This window comes from Hypanus sabinus, chromosome 4 (assembly GCF_030144855.1).
Source record: "Hypanus sabinus isolate sHypSab1 chromosome 4, sHypSab1.hap1, whole genome shotgun sequence".
Lineage (NCBI taxonomy): Eukaryota > Metazoa > Chordata > Chondrichthyes > Myliobatiformes > Dasyatidae > Hypanus > Hypanus sabinus.
Genome location: NC_082709.1, coordinates 99,719,116 through 99,739,104, shown reverse-complemented (window position 1 = coordinate 99,739,104; position 19,989 = coordinate 99,719,116). Strand labels below are relative to the sequence as shown.

The following is a 19,989-nucleotide window of genomic DNA, read 5'->3' as shown; positions in this document are numbered from 1 at the left end:
CTTGAAAGCTTCTCGATATTGGGTGTCAGACTTGTTGATGCCAAGAGCAAGACATTATCCAGATGGGCATCAGTCAGTCTTGTTCTCAAATGGTTCTTGGTGTGCTTCATTTTTGAAAATAATTGCTCACACAGATAAGTGCTGCCGAACAATGATGCCATCTTTTTTGCATGGTCCACTAAGTTAGGATACTTCCCACTCGGATGAATATAGAAGTCAAGCACTGACACATCTTCAGAATGAAATTTCGATCTCAGTATGTCAGTATACTCAGATCTCAGTATACTGCATCTCAATCAATTCTATTTGAAAAATTTCTGATGCAGTGTCCACTTCCACATCAAATGGAGTAGCAAACAGCTTGAACTCATTTGCATGCAAGCGAAAATCAGCAAAATTCTTTTCTCAATTCTTGGACTTGTGTCTCATTTTCTAGGTAAATGAGACAAACCGGTTTCCCAGCTTGCTCGATGAAAAAGTGTCTGGTGTCCAAATGTCCTGGAAATTTCGGCACTCAGTGTCTACTTTCCTGCATTTTGCATTCATTACCAATAGAATTTTTTTCTTCAATTTTATTTCAAAACGTGAGTTATTCAACAAGTATCAAAGTACATGTAAATATCTGGATATTTAGCGTGGATTTCTTGTTAAAACACAGTGATGCTGTTTCTGTTTACATATTTGAACGATCCCATCTGAAAACCTGTGCGTGCACAGAGAGTATCTAATACATATTAATTAGGTATTCGTACATACCAGTGTTTAGTTTGGAACAAAACGGAACCTGGGGTCAGTGTAACAAGATGCCATGCATGTCCATCGGTGTGGTTGCATGAAACGCTCAGAATAAGGAAAAATCACTGGCGGGCCGGATAAGCATTGTATCCCAATATTTGCTTGTGGACCGGATCTGGCCCGTGGGCCATAGATTGCCTACCCCTGATGTAGCAAGTCAGAGTACTTTCAACAGTGCATCTGTGGAAACTTGTTGGAATGCTTGATCCCAAGACACTTGGCAATGGCAGCGACGTGCTTATTTTTAATTATAGATGCTTGAAGTAAGACAGATCTGGTAAGGTGAAAACTGAGCTAAGCTTTCAGCATTGTTTACAGCTGACCTGCTGTGTGTTCCCAGGTGCTAAAGAAGCGGATGGCATGCTTGCCTCTATTAGTCGGGGAACTGAGTTCAAGAGTCAGGAAGTTATGTTGCAGCTTTATGAAAATCTAGCTTGGCCGCACCTGGAGTATTGCATTCACCTCTAGCACACAATGAAGGTAGGAAGTGGAGGCTTCAGAGAGGAAGCCGAAAAGATTTATCAAGAGGTACTGCCTCTTGATATAAGAGTTACTACCTTGAATAGAGATAATGAGCTGTAAGGAGAGGGTGGACACATTAGTGTGCTCTTCTCTGGAGCAGTGGAGGCTGTTGAGAGACTTGACAGAAGTTTGAGATTATGAGAGGCATTGATGGAGCAGACAGGCAGGGTGGAGATGCCTAATACAAGCGGTATATGCATTGAATTTGAAGTGTGAAGCTAGTTATTCATCACAGAGTGGCGGGTGGTAGCAGAGTCAGATGCATGTGAGAGGTTCTTAGAGACAGATGAATGAAGAGATGTAGGCAAAAAAGTTAAGATTTTTAATTAATAGATTAAAATTTGTTTGGTGCAGTGTTGTGGGTTAAAATGGCTGTTCCTGTGCATTATTTATTTATTTGGAGATACAGGCCCTTTTGACCCAATGAGTCTGCACCACAAAATTACACCTATGTGAACAACCAGGCTACTAACTTGTATACCTTTGGACTGTGGGAGGAAACTGGAGCCCCCAGAGGAAAGCCACAGTCATGGGGAGAATGTCCAAACTCCTTACATACAGTGGTGGGAACTGAACTTCATTCGCTGGTGCTATAACAGTTCCATGCTCTATGTATTTGAGATGTTCAGTTTGAAGTGTTCAGTTTGAGTGTAACATACTAAGCCAAGTGTTGTTGACTCTCTCTCTCTCTCACTTTTGTCCTCTCCAGCATCCCGACGGTAAAGAATGGTCCTGAGGTACCACATGCCAACTATGTGATAGAACAGAGCTGATCGATCTCCAAAATAACAATGGACATACAGGTATGGCCTCTTTTGATGGGGATAAGACCATAAGACATAGGAGTAGAATTAAGCCATTCAGCCCATCAAATCTGCTGTCATTTCATCATTTTCCTTCTCAACCCTAGTCTCCCTTTTCCCCATAACGTTTGACAGCCTGACTAATCAAGAACTTATCAACCTCTGCTATAAATGTACTCAATGAGCTGGCCGCCACAACCATTCATGGCAATGAATTTCACAGATTCAACACCATCTGGGTAAAGAAATTCCTCCTCATCTCTGTTCTAAATAGAGGTCCCTCTATTCTGAAACTGTGCTCTCTGGTCCTAAACTCACCCCCTGTAGGAAACATTCTCTCCACATCCACTCTGTCTACACCTTTCAATATTTGATAGGTTTCGGTTAGATTCCCACTCATTCTTCTAAGCTCCAGTGAATACAGGCCTACAGCCATTAATTGCTCGTCATACATTAACCCTTTTATTCCTGGAATAATTCTCATGAACCTGCACTGGACCCTCCCCAATGCCATCACATCTTTTCTCAGATAAGGAGGCCAAGACTGCTCACAATACTCCATGCAGTCTGACCAATGCCTTATAAAGCCTCAGCATTACATCCTTGCTCTTTTGCTCTAGCCCTCTCAATGAATGCTAATGTTGGATTTGCCTTCTTTACCACAGACTCAACCTGCAAGTTAACTTTTAGGGAATCCTGCACAAGGACTCCTAAGTCCCTTTGTACCGTGAATTTTTGGATTTTATCCCTGTTTAGAGAATAGTTTACTCCTTCCAAAGTACATGACCATCCACTTCCCAACACTGTACTCCATCTACCATTTCTTTGCCCATTCTCCTAATCTGTCTAAATCCCTGTGCAGACCCTTGCTTTTTCAACACTAATACCTTCTCACATATTGGGTATCATCTGCAAACTTGGCTACAAAGCCATCAATTCCATTATCCAAAATGTTGACAAATAATGTAAGTAGAAGTGGTCCCAACCCTGTCCCCTGCAGCCACCTAGAACAGTGATGCACCATCAATAACTCACTCTGAGACGTAAGGCGAGATATCGGCTTTTATTGACTGGAAGAAGGAACAAGCAGTGAGTGACCACCATACTACATCCTGGAGACTGAGCGGCTGGGCTCAGGCCTTGATCGCCTTCATACAGGGGTCTGTGGGAGGAGCCACAGGAGCAGTCAGCAGGGGGCGTGTCCAGACAGGTATATGTAGTTCACCACAAACAGACTTCCTTATTTCCTCTCTTTGTCTCCTGCCAGTCAGCCAATCTTCTATCCATGCCAGAATCTTTCCAGTAATGCAATAGATTCTTATCTTGTTAAGCAGACACATGTGCAACACCTTGTAAAGAGCCTTCTGAAAATTCAAGTAAACTACATCCTCTGACTTTCTTTTGTCTATCCTACCTGTTATTTCCTCAAAGAGTTCCAAGAGATTTGTCAGGCAAGATTTCCCCTTAAGGAAGCCATGTTAACTTTGGCCTAATTATCATGTACCTCCAAGTACCCTGAGATTTCATTCTTAATAATGGTCTCCAGCATCTTCCCAACCGCTGTAGTCAGGCTAACTGTGCTATAATTTCCTTTCTTCTGCCTTCCTCCCTTTTTAAAGAATAGAATGACATTTGCAGTTTTCCAGTCCTCTGGAAGCATTCCAGAATCTAGTGAGTCTCTTTCAGAACCGTTGGGTGTAGTCCGTCTGGTCCAGATGACTTATCAACCCTCGGACCTTCTCAAACACCTTCTCCTTTGGAATAGCATCTACATCATTTGTGTCCCCGATACTTTAAATTCTGGCATACTCCACTGTGAAGACTGACGCAAAACATTTATTCAGTTCATCCGCTATTTCATTGTACCCTATTACTACCTCTCCAGTGTCATTTCCCAGTGATCCAATATCCATTCTCGCCTCTCTTTTACTCTTTATGTATTTGAAAATACTTTGGATATTCTCTTATATAATATTGGCTAGCTCCCCTTCATATTTCATCTTTTCTTTCCTTTTGTTTTTTAAAAGCTTCCCAATCCTCTAATTTCCCCTGTTTTTTTTCTCTATCACATGCTCTCTCTTTTGCTTTTACACTATCTTTGATCTCCCTTGTCAGCCACGGTTGTCTCATCATCCCTTTGGAATAATTCTTCCTCTTTGGGATGTATCTATCCTGTGCCTACCGAACCGCCCCAGAAACTGCAGAACATGTGACTTTATCTCCTCCCTCTTGAACTGCAAGGTAAAAAAAATTGGTGACTGCTACCTCACTGGCAGGACTAGGTCCTCATAATTACAGAGCAACCTTGGAATCCATGAAAGGAATGTCACATACATTTTCAAGGTGATGCTGCAATGGAGAACTATAAACTGAGAAAAAGTTTGATGGACTGTAGTTATTTCTATGGCAGCCAAGAGGCTGAAATACAATTGATTTGAATTCTTACATCACTGAGATTCACTCAGAAAGACGACTCTCGAATCAAGAGTTAGTGGTGGGGGTGAAAGAGACTCGAGAAGCTATAGTTGGCCGTGGAATTGGAAGTCAGGGGTAGGAGAAGAAGGAGACTCGAAAAGATATGGATTGGGAGCTAAAAAACAAACTGCTGAGTGAAAGCAGCCCAGTCTATCACACAAACCAGCCCTTCCCATCATTGACTCTGTCTACACATCCCACTTCCTTGGGAAAACAGCCAGCATAATCAAGGACCACTGTCATTCTCCCTTCTCTCAACCCCCCCACCCACCCACCTTCCATTAGATACGAATGTCTGAGAGCACGTCACCTTTATCCTGCTGTTATTGAATTAACATCTAGGGTGAACTCTTTGTCTCTCAATACAGCTTGTAGTAGCCCCTGCACTTGTTGTAGTATACCTGTACCGCATTTTCTCTGTAACCACAGTACTATATTCTGCTTTCTGTGCTCTCACTCAATGTCAGCAAGACCACAGAACTGATTGTAGACTTCAGGAGAAGGAAACTAGAGGTCCATGAGCCAGTACTCATCAGTGTCAGAGGTGGAGAGGTTCAGTAACTTTAAATTCCTGGGTGTCACTATCTCACTATCTGGACCAATCATATAAATATAATTGCAAAGAAAGCACACCAGCGCTACTTTCTTTCTTAGGCGTCTGCGGAGATTTGGCATGTCATCAAAAACTTTGACAAACTTCCATATATTTGTGCTGTGGCTGCATTACTGCCTGGTATAGGAACGCCGATGCCTTTGAGTGGAAAATCCTACAAAAACTAATGGACTTGGCCCAATACATCACAGGTACAACCCTCCCAACCACTGAGCACATCTACATGAAACATTGCCGTAGAAAAGCTGCATCATCAAAGATCCTCACCACCCAGGCCGTGATCTTCTCTCGCTGCAGCCATCAGGAAGAGTGTACCAGTCTCAGGACTCGCACCACCAGGTTCAAGAGCAGTACTAGCCTCAACCATCAGGCTCTTAAACAAAAGAGGCTAACGACACTCGTCTATTGTGATGCTCCCACAACCAATGATCTCACTTTAAGGACTCTTGTTATTTCATGCGCTTGCTATTTATTTATAGCTCCATTTGCACAGATTGTTGTCTTCTGTGCTCTTGCTCTTTCATTGATCCCATTTACAATTACTGTTCTACAAATTTGCAAAGAATGCCTGCAGGAAAAAGAATCTCAGGGTTGTATGTGGTGACATGTATGTACTCTGATAGTAAATTTTCATTTGAACTTTTGGACCTTTTTTCTTTTCATACTTATCTCAATGAATGCCGTAATCTATCTGGCCAGCACACAAAAGATTTTCCCTGTATCTCAGTATGTGTGACAATTAAAAAATTACCAATTTGGCAGGTCAGAAAACATCTCTGAAGGCAGTTTCATCACCATTTTTGGTTAAGATTCTGTAAGTCCTGACCCAATATGTCAACCATCTCTTTTCTCCAGAGTCGCTGTCTGACCTCTGACCCATTGGTTCTGTGAGCAGTTAGTTTCCAATTGAAAGTTGTCACTGAGCGAGGATGGGAAGAACATTCCACACGTTGTTCTGTAGGAATTGGAGATCTCGGAAACAACAGAGAATGTGAGATAGACTCACCGAAACTCTTAAAAAATGGATGATTTAGTGAGAGGCTGTTGCTGAAGGCAGGGTGACAGTGGGATTAGTATGAGATTGATGCAGTATAAACACAGCCGATCGCAAATAGCTTGACTTTTGATTTATTGTGAAAGACTTTTATCCTCTTGTGAATTGCTGGTTTTTCCTGTTGAGCTAACTGTTGGTAAAACATGGTAACTTAAAAGCCATGGCCAATAGGATGAGTGCTGTGGGAGGTCCATTTACCGGGCTCCAATGAGACTGCTCTTGCATCACTGAAGGGTTTGCTTCCGCCGGAGTTTGAGAGGCCAGAACTCCCCCACCTCTGCCTGTGCTGAAGTTAGCTGTTAGTTCTGTGGCCAGCCCCCTATTGTTCTGTCTCAGTATGATGAGTTTTGGCAATTTGCATCAGACCTTTCTGTTGCAAAGTAAAGTCCAACAATGCCAGAATTCTGGGTGTGAGCTGATTCAGGACGCATGAGAAGATGTGGGATCATGGCTCTCCATCATTGTGCTTTTGGCTCAGCACGACAAAGGAGGGGCCAAGTTTTCTGACGTGAAGCAGACACCAGAGGAATTGATGTCAAAACAAGACCCCATCTGCAGAATCAGTTAATAATGAATTCCTTCCTATGGCTTGTTTGGAAAGAATAAGATGCAGGGTTTTTAAACCTCTTGTGCTCACAGTTTTGTGAGTCTTGATGCCTGGCCACTTCAAACAACAAGAGGACAGACAAACAGAGAAGAGCAACAGAGCTCATAGATGGATGGATGGAGAGTTTATCCAAAGCTTACAGTGGGAGACAGAGGTAGAGAAGTTTTAGGAGGAGACTCTGCAATGGGACATTGATGCAGCTGAAGAGATGGGCACAGTGTGAGGGGGAGTGGGAACTGACTGACTGGGACAGTGAAGTGTGAGGTCAGGCAGAGTTGAACAGTGACACAGAGACTTGTTTCAAATGCCTTAGGTTGTCCAGAGCCAACAGCCATTCAAATTCAAACCCTAGCTTCAGCAATTCCCCCCCTCCCCCCCATGGTCTATATCATGGCCCACCCTCACCCTGTCCCCTCCACCCACGCTTCTTCGACACCTGTCACATACCTCTTCCCCTCTCTGACCGGTTTTGGGGCTCTCTCCCCCTCCCTGACCAGTTTTGGGGCTCTCTCCCCATCTCTGACTGGTTTCCAGGCCCTCTCCCCATATCTAACCAGTTTTGGGCACTCTTCCCCTCTCTGACTGGTTTTGGGGCTCTCTCCCCATCTCTGACCAGTTTTGGGACTCTCTCCACCTCTCTCACTGATTTCGGGACTCTCTCCCCCTGTCTGACTGGTTTTGGGGCTCTCTTCTCCTCTCTGACCGGTTTCAGGCCTCTCTCCCCGTCTATGTCCAGTTTTGGGGCTCTCTCCCCACTCTGACTGGTTTCGGGGCTCTCTCCACCTCTCTGACCATTAGGGCTCTCTCCCCACTCTGTCCAGTTTTAGGGCTCTCTCCCCACTCTGTCCAGTTTTGGGGCTCTCTCCACCTCTCTGACTGGTTTTGGGACTCTCTCCCCCTCTCTTACTGGTTTCAGGGCTTTCTCCCCACTCTGTCCAGTTTTGGGGCTCTCTCCCTACCCTGTCCAGTTTTGGGGCTCTCTCCACCTCTCTGACTGGTTTTGGGACTCTCTCTCCACTCTGACTGGTTTTGGGGCTCTCTCCCCGACTCTGTCCAGTTTTGGGGCTCTCTCCACCTCTCTGACTGGTTTTGGGACTCTCTCCCCCTCTCTTACTGGTTTCAGGGCTTTCTCCCCACTCTGTCCAGTTTTGGGGCTCTCTCCCTACCCTGTCCAGTTTTAGGGCTCTATCCCCCTCTCTGTCCAGTTTTGGGGCTCTCTCCACCTCTCTGACTGGTTTTGGGACTCTCTCTCCACTCTGACTGGTTTTGGGGCTCTCTCCCCGACTCTGTCCAGTTTTGGGGCTCTCTCCACCTCTCTGACTGGTTTTGGGACTCTCTCTCCACTCTGACTGGTTTGGGGGCTCTCTCCCCCTCTCTCACCAGTTTTGGGCCTCTCCCCCCTGCCTGTTTCAGGGGTTCTCTGTGCCTGTTCCTCCTCTATCAACTGTTCAGCCCTCTGTGATGTCTGTGTCCTTCCTGCTCACTCATTTCCTCTAACAGCTGCAGGCCCTGTGAAGCCTGGCAGAAGGCCTGGGCTTTTCCTGATGGGCGTGATTCCAGCTGAAATCAGAGCCACATCCATCCCACGGCATTGCTGGCTGTGGTGTCCGTTACAGATAGACCGCTGAGTGTGTCATCGCCTGATCCTCTGCTGCTTTGTGGGAAGTTAAACCAGGCAGTACTTGTACTGTTAACCGGAGGGCCCTTGGAACTGTTGTAAAACAGAGAGACGTAGGGGTACAGGTGCTGGTTTCTGAAAGTAGCAACGTAGGTAGATAGGTTGTAAAGAAGTCATTTGCCACAATTACCTTCATCAGAGAGGCCTTTGAGTACAGGAGTGTGATGTTCTGTTAGGAATATTGCAGTGATTGGTAAGATCACTGTTCGAGTATTTTCTGCAGTTCTGGATACTCAGGCTTAATGAAGCTGGTGAAGGACCTTATCAAGATTGGACAGCTTGAGTTATAAGGAGAGTCAATAGACTGAGACAGTTTCCTGTGGTGTGTTGGTGGCTGAGGGGTGACCCTATAGAGGTTTATAAAATCATGAGAGGCAAGGAGGTCACAGTCTTTCTCCCTTGATGAGGGAGTCTAACTAAAGGGTATAATTTTAAGGTGGTGGTGTTGGGGGTGAAAGAGTTAAAGGGGTTCTGAGGGGAAACAGAGAATAGTGGATACATGGAATAAATTGTGTTAGGCAGATACAATTATGGTTTAAAAGATGGTTGGACATACTTGGATAGGAAGGTTTAGAGCAGGGGTTCTTAACTTAGTCTTAACCCTTCTCAGAATAATGTATTTAAATATGTAAAATAAAATACATTGGATTATAAATACATCAATTATATTGAAATACAGTTATCAAAATACTAAAAATAATTGAAGGAAATGGTATATTGTAGTGGTGTGCTACACAGCGCTGAAATAACGACACACAGTGGTTAAGTTGCAGTTGCAAAAGAGGTTTATTCAAACTTTGCGGCCTCGCTTTAAAGCCTTCCTGATCCTGCCCTCCCCGGGCGGGAATGCTGTAGGGGGGGGGGGGGGGCGCTTATTTAGCAGCATTGTGATCCAAGATGGCAGCGCGATGCTGCTTGCAGCAGCTACTCCGGAGCTGATTATCTGTTATTTGTGAAGTGGGGTGCTGTGCGCAATCATAATCGATTGAAAACAGACGTGGAAGCACAGAGGAACATCGGGAAATTCCAGGAAAACCTTCTTCGTTGCTGCTGCTGTGAGGTCCGGGTCTCTGCTGGGAAGAACAGGCCACCAGTCCTCGGGGTCGCATAGCCGATGGCCATTGGCTTAATATGCTTGGCAGAGGATGGTGCTTGCAGAAGCTGTGCCAGAGGGGATGGTCGTCGGCTCGGAGGTTCGACGGACTCGGAGTCCACTGTGGTCAGGTTGCTTTCGGTGTGTGCTGCGTCTGTGAGGCTGGTCTCGACGGAGCTTCCATTGTGTGCTGTGTCTGCGAGGCTGAGTCGGGCAGCACCTTGGAAGTCCATAGCGGGGGTATTCCCTCCTGCCACCGGTGGGATGGCGAGTCTGTCGGGACCCTGAGGACTTGTGAAAACTGTGGTGATTTCTTTTGAACTTACAGTCCTTTAACATCTTGGACTATTTTTACTGTGCCCATAGTCTGTTTTTTATCAATTATGCTATTGTTTGCACTGTTGTAACTATATGTTGTAACTATGTGGTTTTGTGCAGGTCTTGTAGCTTTAGTTTTTGGTCTTGTTTTGTCTGGTGGCTTTGGAGCTCCTTTCCGGGGAACGTGCTAAGACGGTAGCGTGACATTAATATGCAGCAGCCTCTCCGGACTCTGGATTGGGGATTGCCAAACGTTACGTGGATTTTCTGGTGTAGTCTGTTTTGTCACGTGTTCTGGGGGAACGTTGTCTCATTTTTTAACTGCATTGCATTTGTGGTTTCTAAATGACAATAAACGGAATCTGAATCTGAATATTCACAGTCCCATCCCGCATATGGGCTTTTCCCCTTGCTGGTGAAGAAGGCCTGGCACCCTTTTTGGGACCGGACTCAATGCCGGTGCGTGCCACTTTGTGAGCCAGTTCGAGTGCACTGGGAAGTGGGTCACCACATAACCCCACCCCAGAACTGGCGATACACCCCCCAATGTCCTCAGTCTGGGTTGGTCCCTGTTTGGGAGGTCTGCCTCTGCGCCGCGGTGCCTGAATCTCGACCGGCTGCGCCAAGTCCACATGGGCCGGTTTGAGGCAGTCCACCGTGAAAACCTCCTCTTTCCCCCCAACGTCCAGCACGTACGTGGACCCGTTGTTGTTGATCACTGTAAACAGCCCCTCGTAGGGCCAATGTAGCGGTGCCTGATGTCCGCCCCATCGGACAAAAACGAACTTACAGTTTTGCAGGTCTTTGGGTACGCAGGTCGGGTTCTGCCCATGCTGTGAAATGGGTATGGGGGCCAGGTTACCGAGCCTTTCAAGTAGTCTGTCCAGGACTGCTGCAAGTTCTTCCTCTTGCCCCCTTGGGGCTGATATGAACTCTCCTGGGACGACCAGGGGTGCGCCATACACCAACTCGGGCGACGAGGCGTGCAGATCCTCTTTGGGCGCCGTGCGGATTCTGAGCAGGACCCAGGGGAGCTCATCCACCCAATTAGGCCCTTTGAGGCGGGCCATGAGAGCCGACTTCAGGTGACGGCAGAAACGCTCCACCAGTCCGTTCGACTGTGGGTGGTAGGCAGTTGTGTGGTGCAGCTGTGTCCCCAAAAGGCTGGCCATAGCTGACCACAGGCTGGAGGTGAACTGGGCGCCTCTGTCGGAGGTAATGTGGGCCGTTACACCAAAGAGAGATACCCAGGTAGTGATCAGTGCCCGGGCGCAAGATTCAGAGGTGGTGACAGTGAGCGGGATCGCCTCTGGCCATCTTGTGAACCGGTCCACGATAGTCAGGAGGAGCCGTGCTCCTCGCGACACTGGCAGGGGGCCCACGATATCCACATGAATGTGGTCGAAACGCCGGTGGGCGGGATGGAACTGCTGCGGTGGGGCTTTGGTGTGCCGCTGCACCTTGGCCGTCTGGCAGTGCATGCACGTTCTGGCCCATTCACTGACCTGCTTGTGGAGTCCGTGCCAAGCGAACCTGCTGGAGACCATCCGGACGGTTGTCCTGATGGAAGGGTGTGCTAAGTTGTGAATGGAGTTGAAAATGCGCCGCCGCCAGGCTGCCGGGACGACGGGGCGGGGTTGGCCGGTAGTGATGTCACAGAGTAGGGTCCTCTCACCTGGGCCTACGGGGAGGTCCTGGAGCTGCAAACCAGAGACTGCGGTTCTGTAACTAGGGATCTCCTCATCTGCCTGCTGTGCCTCCGCCAGTGCTTCATAGTCTACCCCCTGGGGCAGAGTTGGATGTTAGGGCAGGAGAGGGCGTCTGCCATGACATTGTCCTTTCCCGAGACGTGCCGGACATCCATCGTGTATTCAGAGATGTAGGACAGATGTCTCTGCTGGCGGGACGACCAGGGTCAGACGCTTTCGTGAACGCAAAGGTAAGCGGTTTGTGGTCCGTGAATGCGGTGAAGGGCCGACCTTCTAAGAAGTACCTGAAATGCCGGATTGCCAGGTATAGCGCCAACAGTTCCCGGTCGAAAGTTTCGTATTTGAGCTCGGGTGGTCGCAGGTGTTTGCTGAAAAACGCCAGGGGTTGCCAGCGACCCTCGATGAGTTGTTCCAGCACCCCACCGACTGCCGTGTTAGATGCGTCCACTGTGAGGTCAGTAGGGACGTCCATTCTGGGGTGCACTAGCATCGCGTGTTTGCCAAGGCTTCTTTGGTTTTAACGAAAGTGGCTGCGGACTCGTTGTCCCAGATAATGTCCTTGCCCTTACCCGACATCAGGGCGAACAGTGGGCACATGATTAGGGCTGCTGAGGGGAGGAAGCGGGAGTAGAAATTCACCATACCCACAAATTCCTGCAGGCCTTTGAGTGTGTTGGGTCGGGGGAAGTGGCAGACCGCGTCTACCTTGGCGGGCAGAGTGGCTGCCCTGTCTTTAGTAATCCTGTGGCCCAGGAAGTCGATGGTGTCGAGCCTGAACTGGCATTTGGCCGGGTTGATTGTTAGGCCGTATTCACTCAGTCCGGCGTAGAGTTGATGGAGGTGGGACAGATGCTCCTGACGACTGCTGCTGGCTATGAGGATGTCGTCCAAATAGATGGAAGCGAAGTCCAGGTCATGTCCCACCGTGTCCATTATTCTTTAGGCCGAACGGCATGCAGAGGAACTTGAAAAGGCCGAACGGGTGCTGAGTGCCATTTTGGGGACGTCGTCCGGATGCAACGGGATTTGATGGTATCCCCGGACGAGGTTCACCTTGGAGAAGATCCGTGCGCCGTGCAGGTTTGCTGCAAAGTCCTGAATGTGCGGCACAGGGTAGCGGTCCGGTGTTGTAACCTCGTTCAGCCTGCAGTAGTCGCCGCATGGTCTCCAGCCCCCTGTTGCTTTGGGCACCATGTGCAGGGGGGAGGCCCATGGGCTGTCGGACCGCCGTATGGTCCCCAATACCTACATCCTCTTGAACTCCTCCTTCGCCAGTCGGAGCTTGTCCGGGGGAAGCCTTCGAGCACGGGCGTGGAGGGAAGGTCCCTGGGTCAGGATGTGGTGCTGTACTCCGTGTCTGGGCATGGCTGCCGTGAACTGTGGTGCCAGAACCAATGGGAAATCAGCCAGGACTCTGGTGAAGTCATTGTCGGACAGCGTGATGGAGTCTAGCTGTGGGGCCGGCAACTGGGCTTCACCCAGGGAGAACGTTTGAAAGGTCTCGGCGTGGACCAGTCTCTTCTCTTGCCGGTTGACCAGTAGGCTGTGAGCCCGCAAAAAATCCGCGCCCAGGAGCGGTTGGGCTACGGCGGCCAGTGTGAAGTCCCACGTGAACTGGCTGGAACCGAACTGTAGCCGCACCGTACGAGTGCCCTAAGTCCTTACTGTGCTGTCGTTCGCGGCCCTCAGGGTGGGACCTGGTTCTCTGTTGCATGTGTCGTTACTCATCGGAGGTAAGACGCTGATCTCGGCTCCGGTGTCGACCAAAAAGCGGCGTCCCAAAAATGCGGGTGCTTTATCACCCAACTTAGATCTGGGTGACATTCTTTATTGTTTTCTGACCAATTACAAAATATTTTGAAACACATCCAAGTGCACCAATTGTTGTAGTTCCCATAACTGAAGTGGCTTTCACAATAATTAACTCAGAAGAAGGTTGTACAGATTGTGTGCTACTGTGACTCCTGACTGCAATGAATTTCCAGCCACCCTGTATGTAAACAACACACCTGTAAACACAAAATCCTGTACGTAATTCTGATCCAACCAGATTCTCATCCCAATCAACAACATCACAATGCTGGTCTGATCACCAGTGTTGGTGCACAGTGTTACAACTGGTGTAACTGGTCTGATCCCCAGTGTTGGTGCACAGTGTTAACGCTGGTGGAACTGGTCTGATCCCCAGTGTTGGTGCAGTGTTACAACTGGTGTAACTGGTCTGATCCCCAGTGTTGGTGCACAGTGTTACAACTGGTGTAACTGGTCTGATCCCCAGTGTTGGCGCACAGTGTTACTGCTGCTGGAACTGGTCTAATCTCCAGTGTTGGTGCACAGTGTTACAGCTGGTGTAACTGGTCTGATCCCCAGTGTTGGTGCACCGTGTTACAGCTGGTGGAACTGGTCTGATCCCCAGTGTTGGCGCACAGTGTTACAGCTGGTGGAACTGGTCTGATCCCCAGTGTTGGTGCACAGTGTTACAACTGGTGTAACTGGTCTGATCCCCAGTGTTGGTGCACAGTGTTACAACTGGTGGAACTGGTCTGATCCCCAGTGTTGGTGCACAGTGTTACAGCTGGTGGAACTGGTCTGATCCCCAGTGTTGGTGCACAGTGTTACAGCTGGTGTAACTGGTCTGATCCACAGTGTTGGTGCACAGTGTTACAGCTGGTGGAACTGGTCTGATCCCCAGTGTTGGTGCACAGTGTTACAGCTGGTGGAACTGGTCTGATCCCCAGTGTTGGTGCACAGTGTTACAGCTGGTGGAACTGGTCTGATCCCCAGTGTTGGTGCACAGTGTTACAGCTGGTGGAACTGGTCTGATCCACAGTGTTGGTGCACAGTGTTAACGCTGGTGGAACTGGTCTAATCTCCAGTGTTGGTGCACAGTGTTACCGCTGGTGGAACTGGTCTGATCCCCAGTGTTGGTGCACAGTGTTACCGCTGGTTGAACTGGTCTGATCCCCAGTGTTGGTGCAGTGTTACAACTGGTGTAACTGGTCTGATCCCCAATGTTGGTGCACAGTGTTACAACTGGTGTAACTGGTCTGATCCCCAGTGTTGGTGCACAGTGTTACAGCTGGTGGAACTGGTCTGATCCCCAGTGTTGGTGCACAGTGTTACAGCTGGTGTAACTGGTCTGATCCCCAGTGATGGTGCACAGTGTTACAACTGGTGTAACTGGTCTGATCCCCAGTGTTGGTGAACAGTGTTACAGCTGGTGGAACTGGTCTAATCTCCAGTGTTGGTGCACAGTGTTACAGCTGGTGGAACTGGTCTGATCCCCAGTGTTGGTGCACAGTGTTACAGCTGGTGGAACTGGTCTGATCCCCAGTGTTGGTGCACATTGTTACAGCTGGTGTAACTGGTCTGATCTCCAGTGTTGGTGCACATTGTTACAGCTGGTGGAACTGGTCTGATCCCCAGTGTTGGTGCACAGTGTTACCGCTGGTGGAACTGGTCTGATCCCCAGTGTTGGTGCACATTGTTACAGCTGGTGTAACTGGTCTGATCCCCAGTGTTGGTGCACAGTGTTACAGCTGGTGTAACTGGTCTGATCCCCAGTGTTGGTGCACAGTGTTACCACTGGTGGAACTGGTCTGATCCCAGTGTGTAGATGACACAAATTTATAAGGTTATCATAGATTGCAGGGGATTTCGATCAGTTAGGAAAGTGGGCTAATGATTGGTAAATACATTTCAATACAGAGAAGTGTGAGGTCATTCATTTTGGATAGTCAAACCAGTTTAGAACTTAGTGAATTGTCGAGGTATCAGGGAGAATAGAGTAACCTCAAGTGAAAACAGTATCACGGGTAGACGAGCATGCAATAAGGCATTTAGCACTCTGCATTGAGTGAAGGGTTTGGGATGTTCTGTTGTATTTGTGTAAGTCATTGCTGATGTTGCACTTGGAGAGCTGTGTAGTGTTTTTTTCATCTTATTATATATATATATAAAAAAAACATGGTTAAGCTGGAATGTGTAGTGAAACAAATTACAAAGATACTACTGTGACCAGAAGGCTTGATTTGAGAAGCTGACCAGACTAGGTCTTTATTCTTGAACGTACAAGAATGAAGGGCGACCTTATCGAAGTGTTTAAAATGATGAGATGTGCAGATAAGTTGGATGGCATGCCAGGTTTGGGGAGTGCAAAACTAGGGAGCGTAGGTTTAGGGAATGAGGGGAAAGATTTCAGAGAGACCTGAGGAGCAGTGTATTTACACAGAATGTTTTGAGTACATGGAAGAGGAAGTGGATATAATAACAACAGTGGAAACAGTAAGTACACGAATAGAGGTAAACGGGCCAAACTTGGGCAATTGGAACTAATTTAGTGGATACCCTATTCAGCATGGATAAGTCAGGCTGAAGGACATGTTTCCATGCTGTGTAACTCTATGATTCTATAGCTCTGAAGCCATTATGCAACCAGTTCTAGCTCCATAGGTAGACTGGTAAATCTTAAAATATAAAGGACATTGAACAGTACAGATCCCTTCAGCCCATGATGTTGAGGACCTTTTAACCTACTCCAATATGAATCTAACATTTCCCTTCCACATATTTTTCATCCATGTGCCTAAGAGCGTCTTAAATGTCCCTAATTATCTTGCTCTATCACCACCCTGGCAGCAGGCCGCACACACCCACCACTCTGTGCAAAAGCAATCTTTGAAATCGCCCCCTATACTTTCCTTCAATCACCTGAAAATTATGCCACTCATATTAGCCATTCCTGCCCTGGGAACTAGGTTGTTTACTCTCTCTGCCTTTTAGCATCTTATACACCTCTATTAAATTACCTCTCATCCTTCTTCACTCCAAAGAGAGACACGGTAAAAGATTGCTCACCCTTTTCTCCTGACTTGCTCTCCACTCCAGGCAGCACCTGGTAAGCTCCCCATGCAGCCTCTCTAAAGCTTCCACATCCTTCCTATAATGAGGAGACCAAACTCAGCACAAAGTTCCAACTGTGACCAAACTAGGTTTTACAGAGATACAACATTATCTCGCAGCTCTTGAATTCAATCCCTGACTAATGAGCACCAACACACCATATAACTTCCTCACTATCCTATCAACTCGCATGGCAACTTTGAGGGATCTTTGGATACCCACACTGCTAAGAAACCCAGCATTAACCCTGTAAACACGAGGAAATCTGCAGATGCTGGAAATTCAAACAACAACACACACAAAATGCTGGTAGAACACAGCAGGCCAGGCAGCATCTATAGGGAGAAGCGCTGTCGACGTTTCGGGCCGAGACACTGTAACCCTGTACTCTGCCTTCGTGCTTGACCTTCCAAAGTCTACCAGTCTGCACTTTTCTGGAGTGAATCCGTCTGCCACATCTCTCAGTCTAGCTCTGCATCCTATCAATGTCCCTTTGCAACCTACACCAGCCTTCTAACCTATCCACAACACCACCAGCCTTTGTGTCATTTACAAACTTACTAACCCATCCTTCCACTTCCTCATCCAAGTCATTTAAAAGAATCATTTATAAAGATCAGGAGTCCCAGAACAGATCACTAGTCACAGACTTCCAGGCAGAATATACTCCATCTACAAACCACCCTGTGCCTTCTATATGCAAACCAATTCTGAATCCTTGCAGCCAAGTTTCCCTGAACCTCATGCTTCCTGAATTTCTCACCAAATAACCTTACCAAACACCGTAATAAAATCCATATGCACCACATTCACTTCTCCACGGTCAACAATTTGTTTCGTCACTTCCCCGGAGAATTCAATCAGACTCCTGAGGCGAGACCAGCCCCTCACAAAGCCATGCTGACTATCCAAAATCAGACTATGCTTCTCCAAATACTTGTCAATCCTCTCCAATAGTTTTCCCACTGCTGGTTTAAAATTCCCAGGATTATTCCCTTTCTTGAACAAATGCCACTGTTAGTCTGCAGGTACTACTTTTGTGGCTGGTGAGGATGCAAAGATCATCACCGAATCTCTTCCCTCACTTCCTGTAGACCCTGTCCTGCCCCAGGGACTTATCTACCCTACGGTTTTCCAAAATTTCCAGCAGGTTCTCTTTCTTAACCTCAGCATGTTCCAGCATTTAGCCAGTTCTTCGCCCTGCTCACATTCATTATGATCCCTCTCATTGGTGAGTGCTGAAGCAAAGTGTTTATTAAGGACTTCCCCATCTCCTCCGATTCCAGGCACGCTTTCTCTTTTATCCATGATCAGTCCTCCCTTCACTATAGTCATTCTCCTGTTCTTCCCAAATGTGTGAAACACTTAGGGGTTTTCCTAAATCCTATTCACCAAAGCCTTCTCATGTCCCCTTCTAGCTCTTTAAGTCCCTCCAGGGTACCTTATAACTGTTTGATCCTTGATTCTTAAACCTTAAGTAAACTTCTTTCTTCCTCTTGACAAGATGTTCCATGTGGCTTGTCAAAACCTGGGTACTTCATCCTACCATCCTTTCTCTACTTCAACGGAAAAATCCTATCCAAAACACCACGCAAGGGCTCCTCAACAGCTTTCACATTTCTGTTGTGCACTTCCCTCAACCTCCACCTGGCAGCTTATTCCACAAACCCATCACCCTTTGTGTCCACCAGGTTCTCTAAATCTTTTCCACCTCACCTTAGTTTTAACACCCTCTAGTTTTAGACGCTCCTTCTGTCTGTGTCCTCTGTGATTGTATACACCTTGATAAGGTCACCTTTGCCCCCCTCTGCAGTCCCTTACTATAACTGAAGCTACACAGTTCTGGCAGAGAATGATTCAATGATGCATTTCAAACTGGGAAATCTACTTGGCTTGCTTGCTCCATGAAGATGGCTTACAGTGAGCTGAATTGTTTCCAGTTCTACATTCTTTCCATTGTTTGGATTTGTAACTAAAACTTTAATGTGTTTTTAAAAATCTGCAGGAACCAGGAAAGTCCAAAGATGAGAAAGTATTGGAAGAAAAGGAGGGGCCAAAGAATGACCTGTGGATGCTGAATGTGAGTGTCTGGTGTTGAGAATCAGTTTAAAAAGTGCCTAACACAGAGTAACATTGAACACCAATAAGCTGCAATTGCCCTTTACTTGGAAAGCAAATTGATTAAACGAGTCATTTCTTGTCCTATCACTCAAGCTTCACCAAAGATCGTGTATTGTAGACAAAAGAGTCAAGTGAAGTTGAGTTCATTGTGGTGTGCTTAAGTGCATTGAGCTAAGGTACAATGAGAAGCTTACTTACGGCAGGATTGCAGGCATATTGTTTCAGACACCACACAGAACACCAAGGTGGGAGGGAAGTGCAGTGGAAGTGACGCTGGGTTTGTTTCATTCACAGAGCACCCCGCTGGACATTATTGACATTGGAAAAGGGTTGAAGATGCAGTCAGAGAGACCCCACCTCGTGAGTCTCGGGCGCGGACGGCTGAGCATTGCCATCACACTCATCCCCATTAATGAAGGTATGAGAGCAGCACTGGGAGTGTTGGCATGGTGTGCACTTTGGTCTCTGTCACATGGATGCCATTAGTCTGGAGAGCGTGCAAAAACATTAATATACATGAGCTAGTGAGAGTTCATCAGCTAGTGAGATGCTGTTATTGGGCAAGTCCACATCCGATGTGAGGGAATTGTTTAAAGACAAGATAATCAAAATTCAGGAGTGGCATGTTGCAAAAAGAAGATAAAGATAGCAGGGTCCCTCTGCAAAGGGATATTTGACTTCCTCACCTGGAGACCACAGTCAGTGTGGATTGAAAATACCATCTCCTCCTCCACCTCAAAGCCACATGCTTAGCCCACTGCTCTACCCTCTCTGCACCCACTACTGGGTGGCTGGGCACAGCTCAAACACCATCTATAAATTTGCTGATGACGCAACTATTGTTAGTAGAATTTCAGATGGTGATGAGGAGGCATACAGGAGCGAGAGAGATCAGCTGGTTGACACATCAACAACTTTCCATGCAACATCAACATTACCAAGGAAATGATTGTGAACACACACCAGCCCTCATTGAGGGATCAGAAGTGAAAGGGTGAACAGTTTCAAGTTTCTGGGTATCAGCATCTCTGAAAATCTATCCTGAACTGAACATAGTGGTGCAATTGTAAAGAAGGCACCACAGTTGCTACAATTCATTAGGAGTTGAGGAGAATTGGTATGTCATCAAAGACACTCGTTAATTTCCATAGATGTACCATGGAGACATTCTAACTGGTTGCATCACCGTCTGGTATGGAGGGGCCACTGCACAGGATCAGAAAAAAGCTGCAGCAAGTTGTAAACTCTGCTAGTTCCATCATGGGCATCAACCTCTCCAGCATCCAGGACAACCTGAAA

The 19,989-nt window shown here is 47.2% G+C and overlaps 1 protein-coding gene across 2 annotated transcripts in view; it reads left to right on the top strand.

Moving 5' to 3' along the window:
* The window catches only part of LOC132393023 (pleckstrin homology-like domain family B member 2), a 414,321-nt gene that overhangs the window by 26,939 nt on the left and 367,393 nt on the right, over nt 1-19,989 (top strand). For both annotated transcript variants that reach the window (XM_059967716.1, XM_059967715.1), the window contains exons 2-4: nt 2,027-2,120; nt 18,575-18,649; nt 18,985-19,108. In XM_059967716.1, the coding sequence (XP_059823699.1) occupies nt 2,109-2,120; nt 18,575-18,649; nt 18,985-19,108 (211 nt within the window). In that variant the 5' untranslated portion in view covers nt 2,027-2,108. The remainder of the gene's footprint in view (nt 1-2,026; nt 2,121-18,574; nt 18,650-18,984; nt 19,109-19,989) is intronic.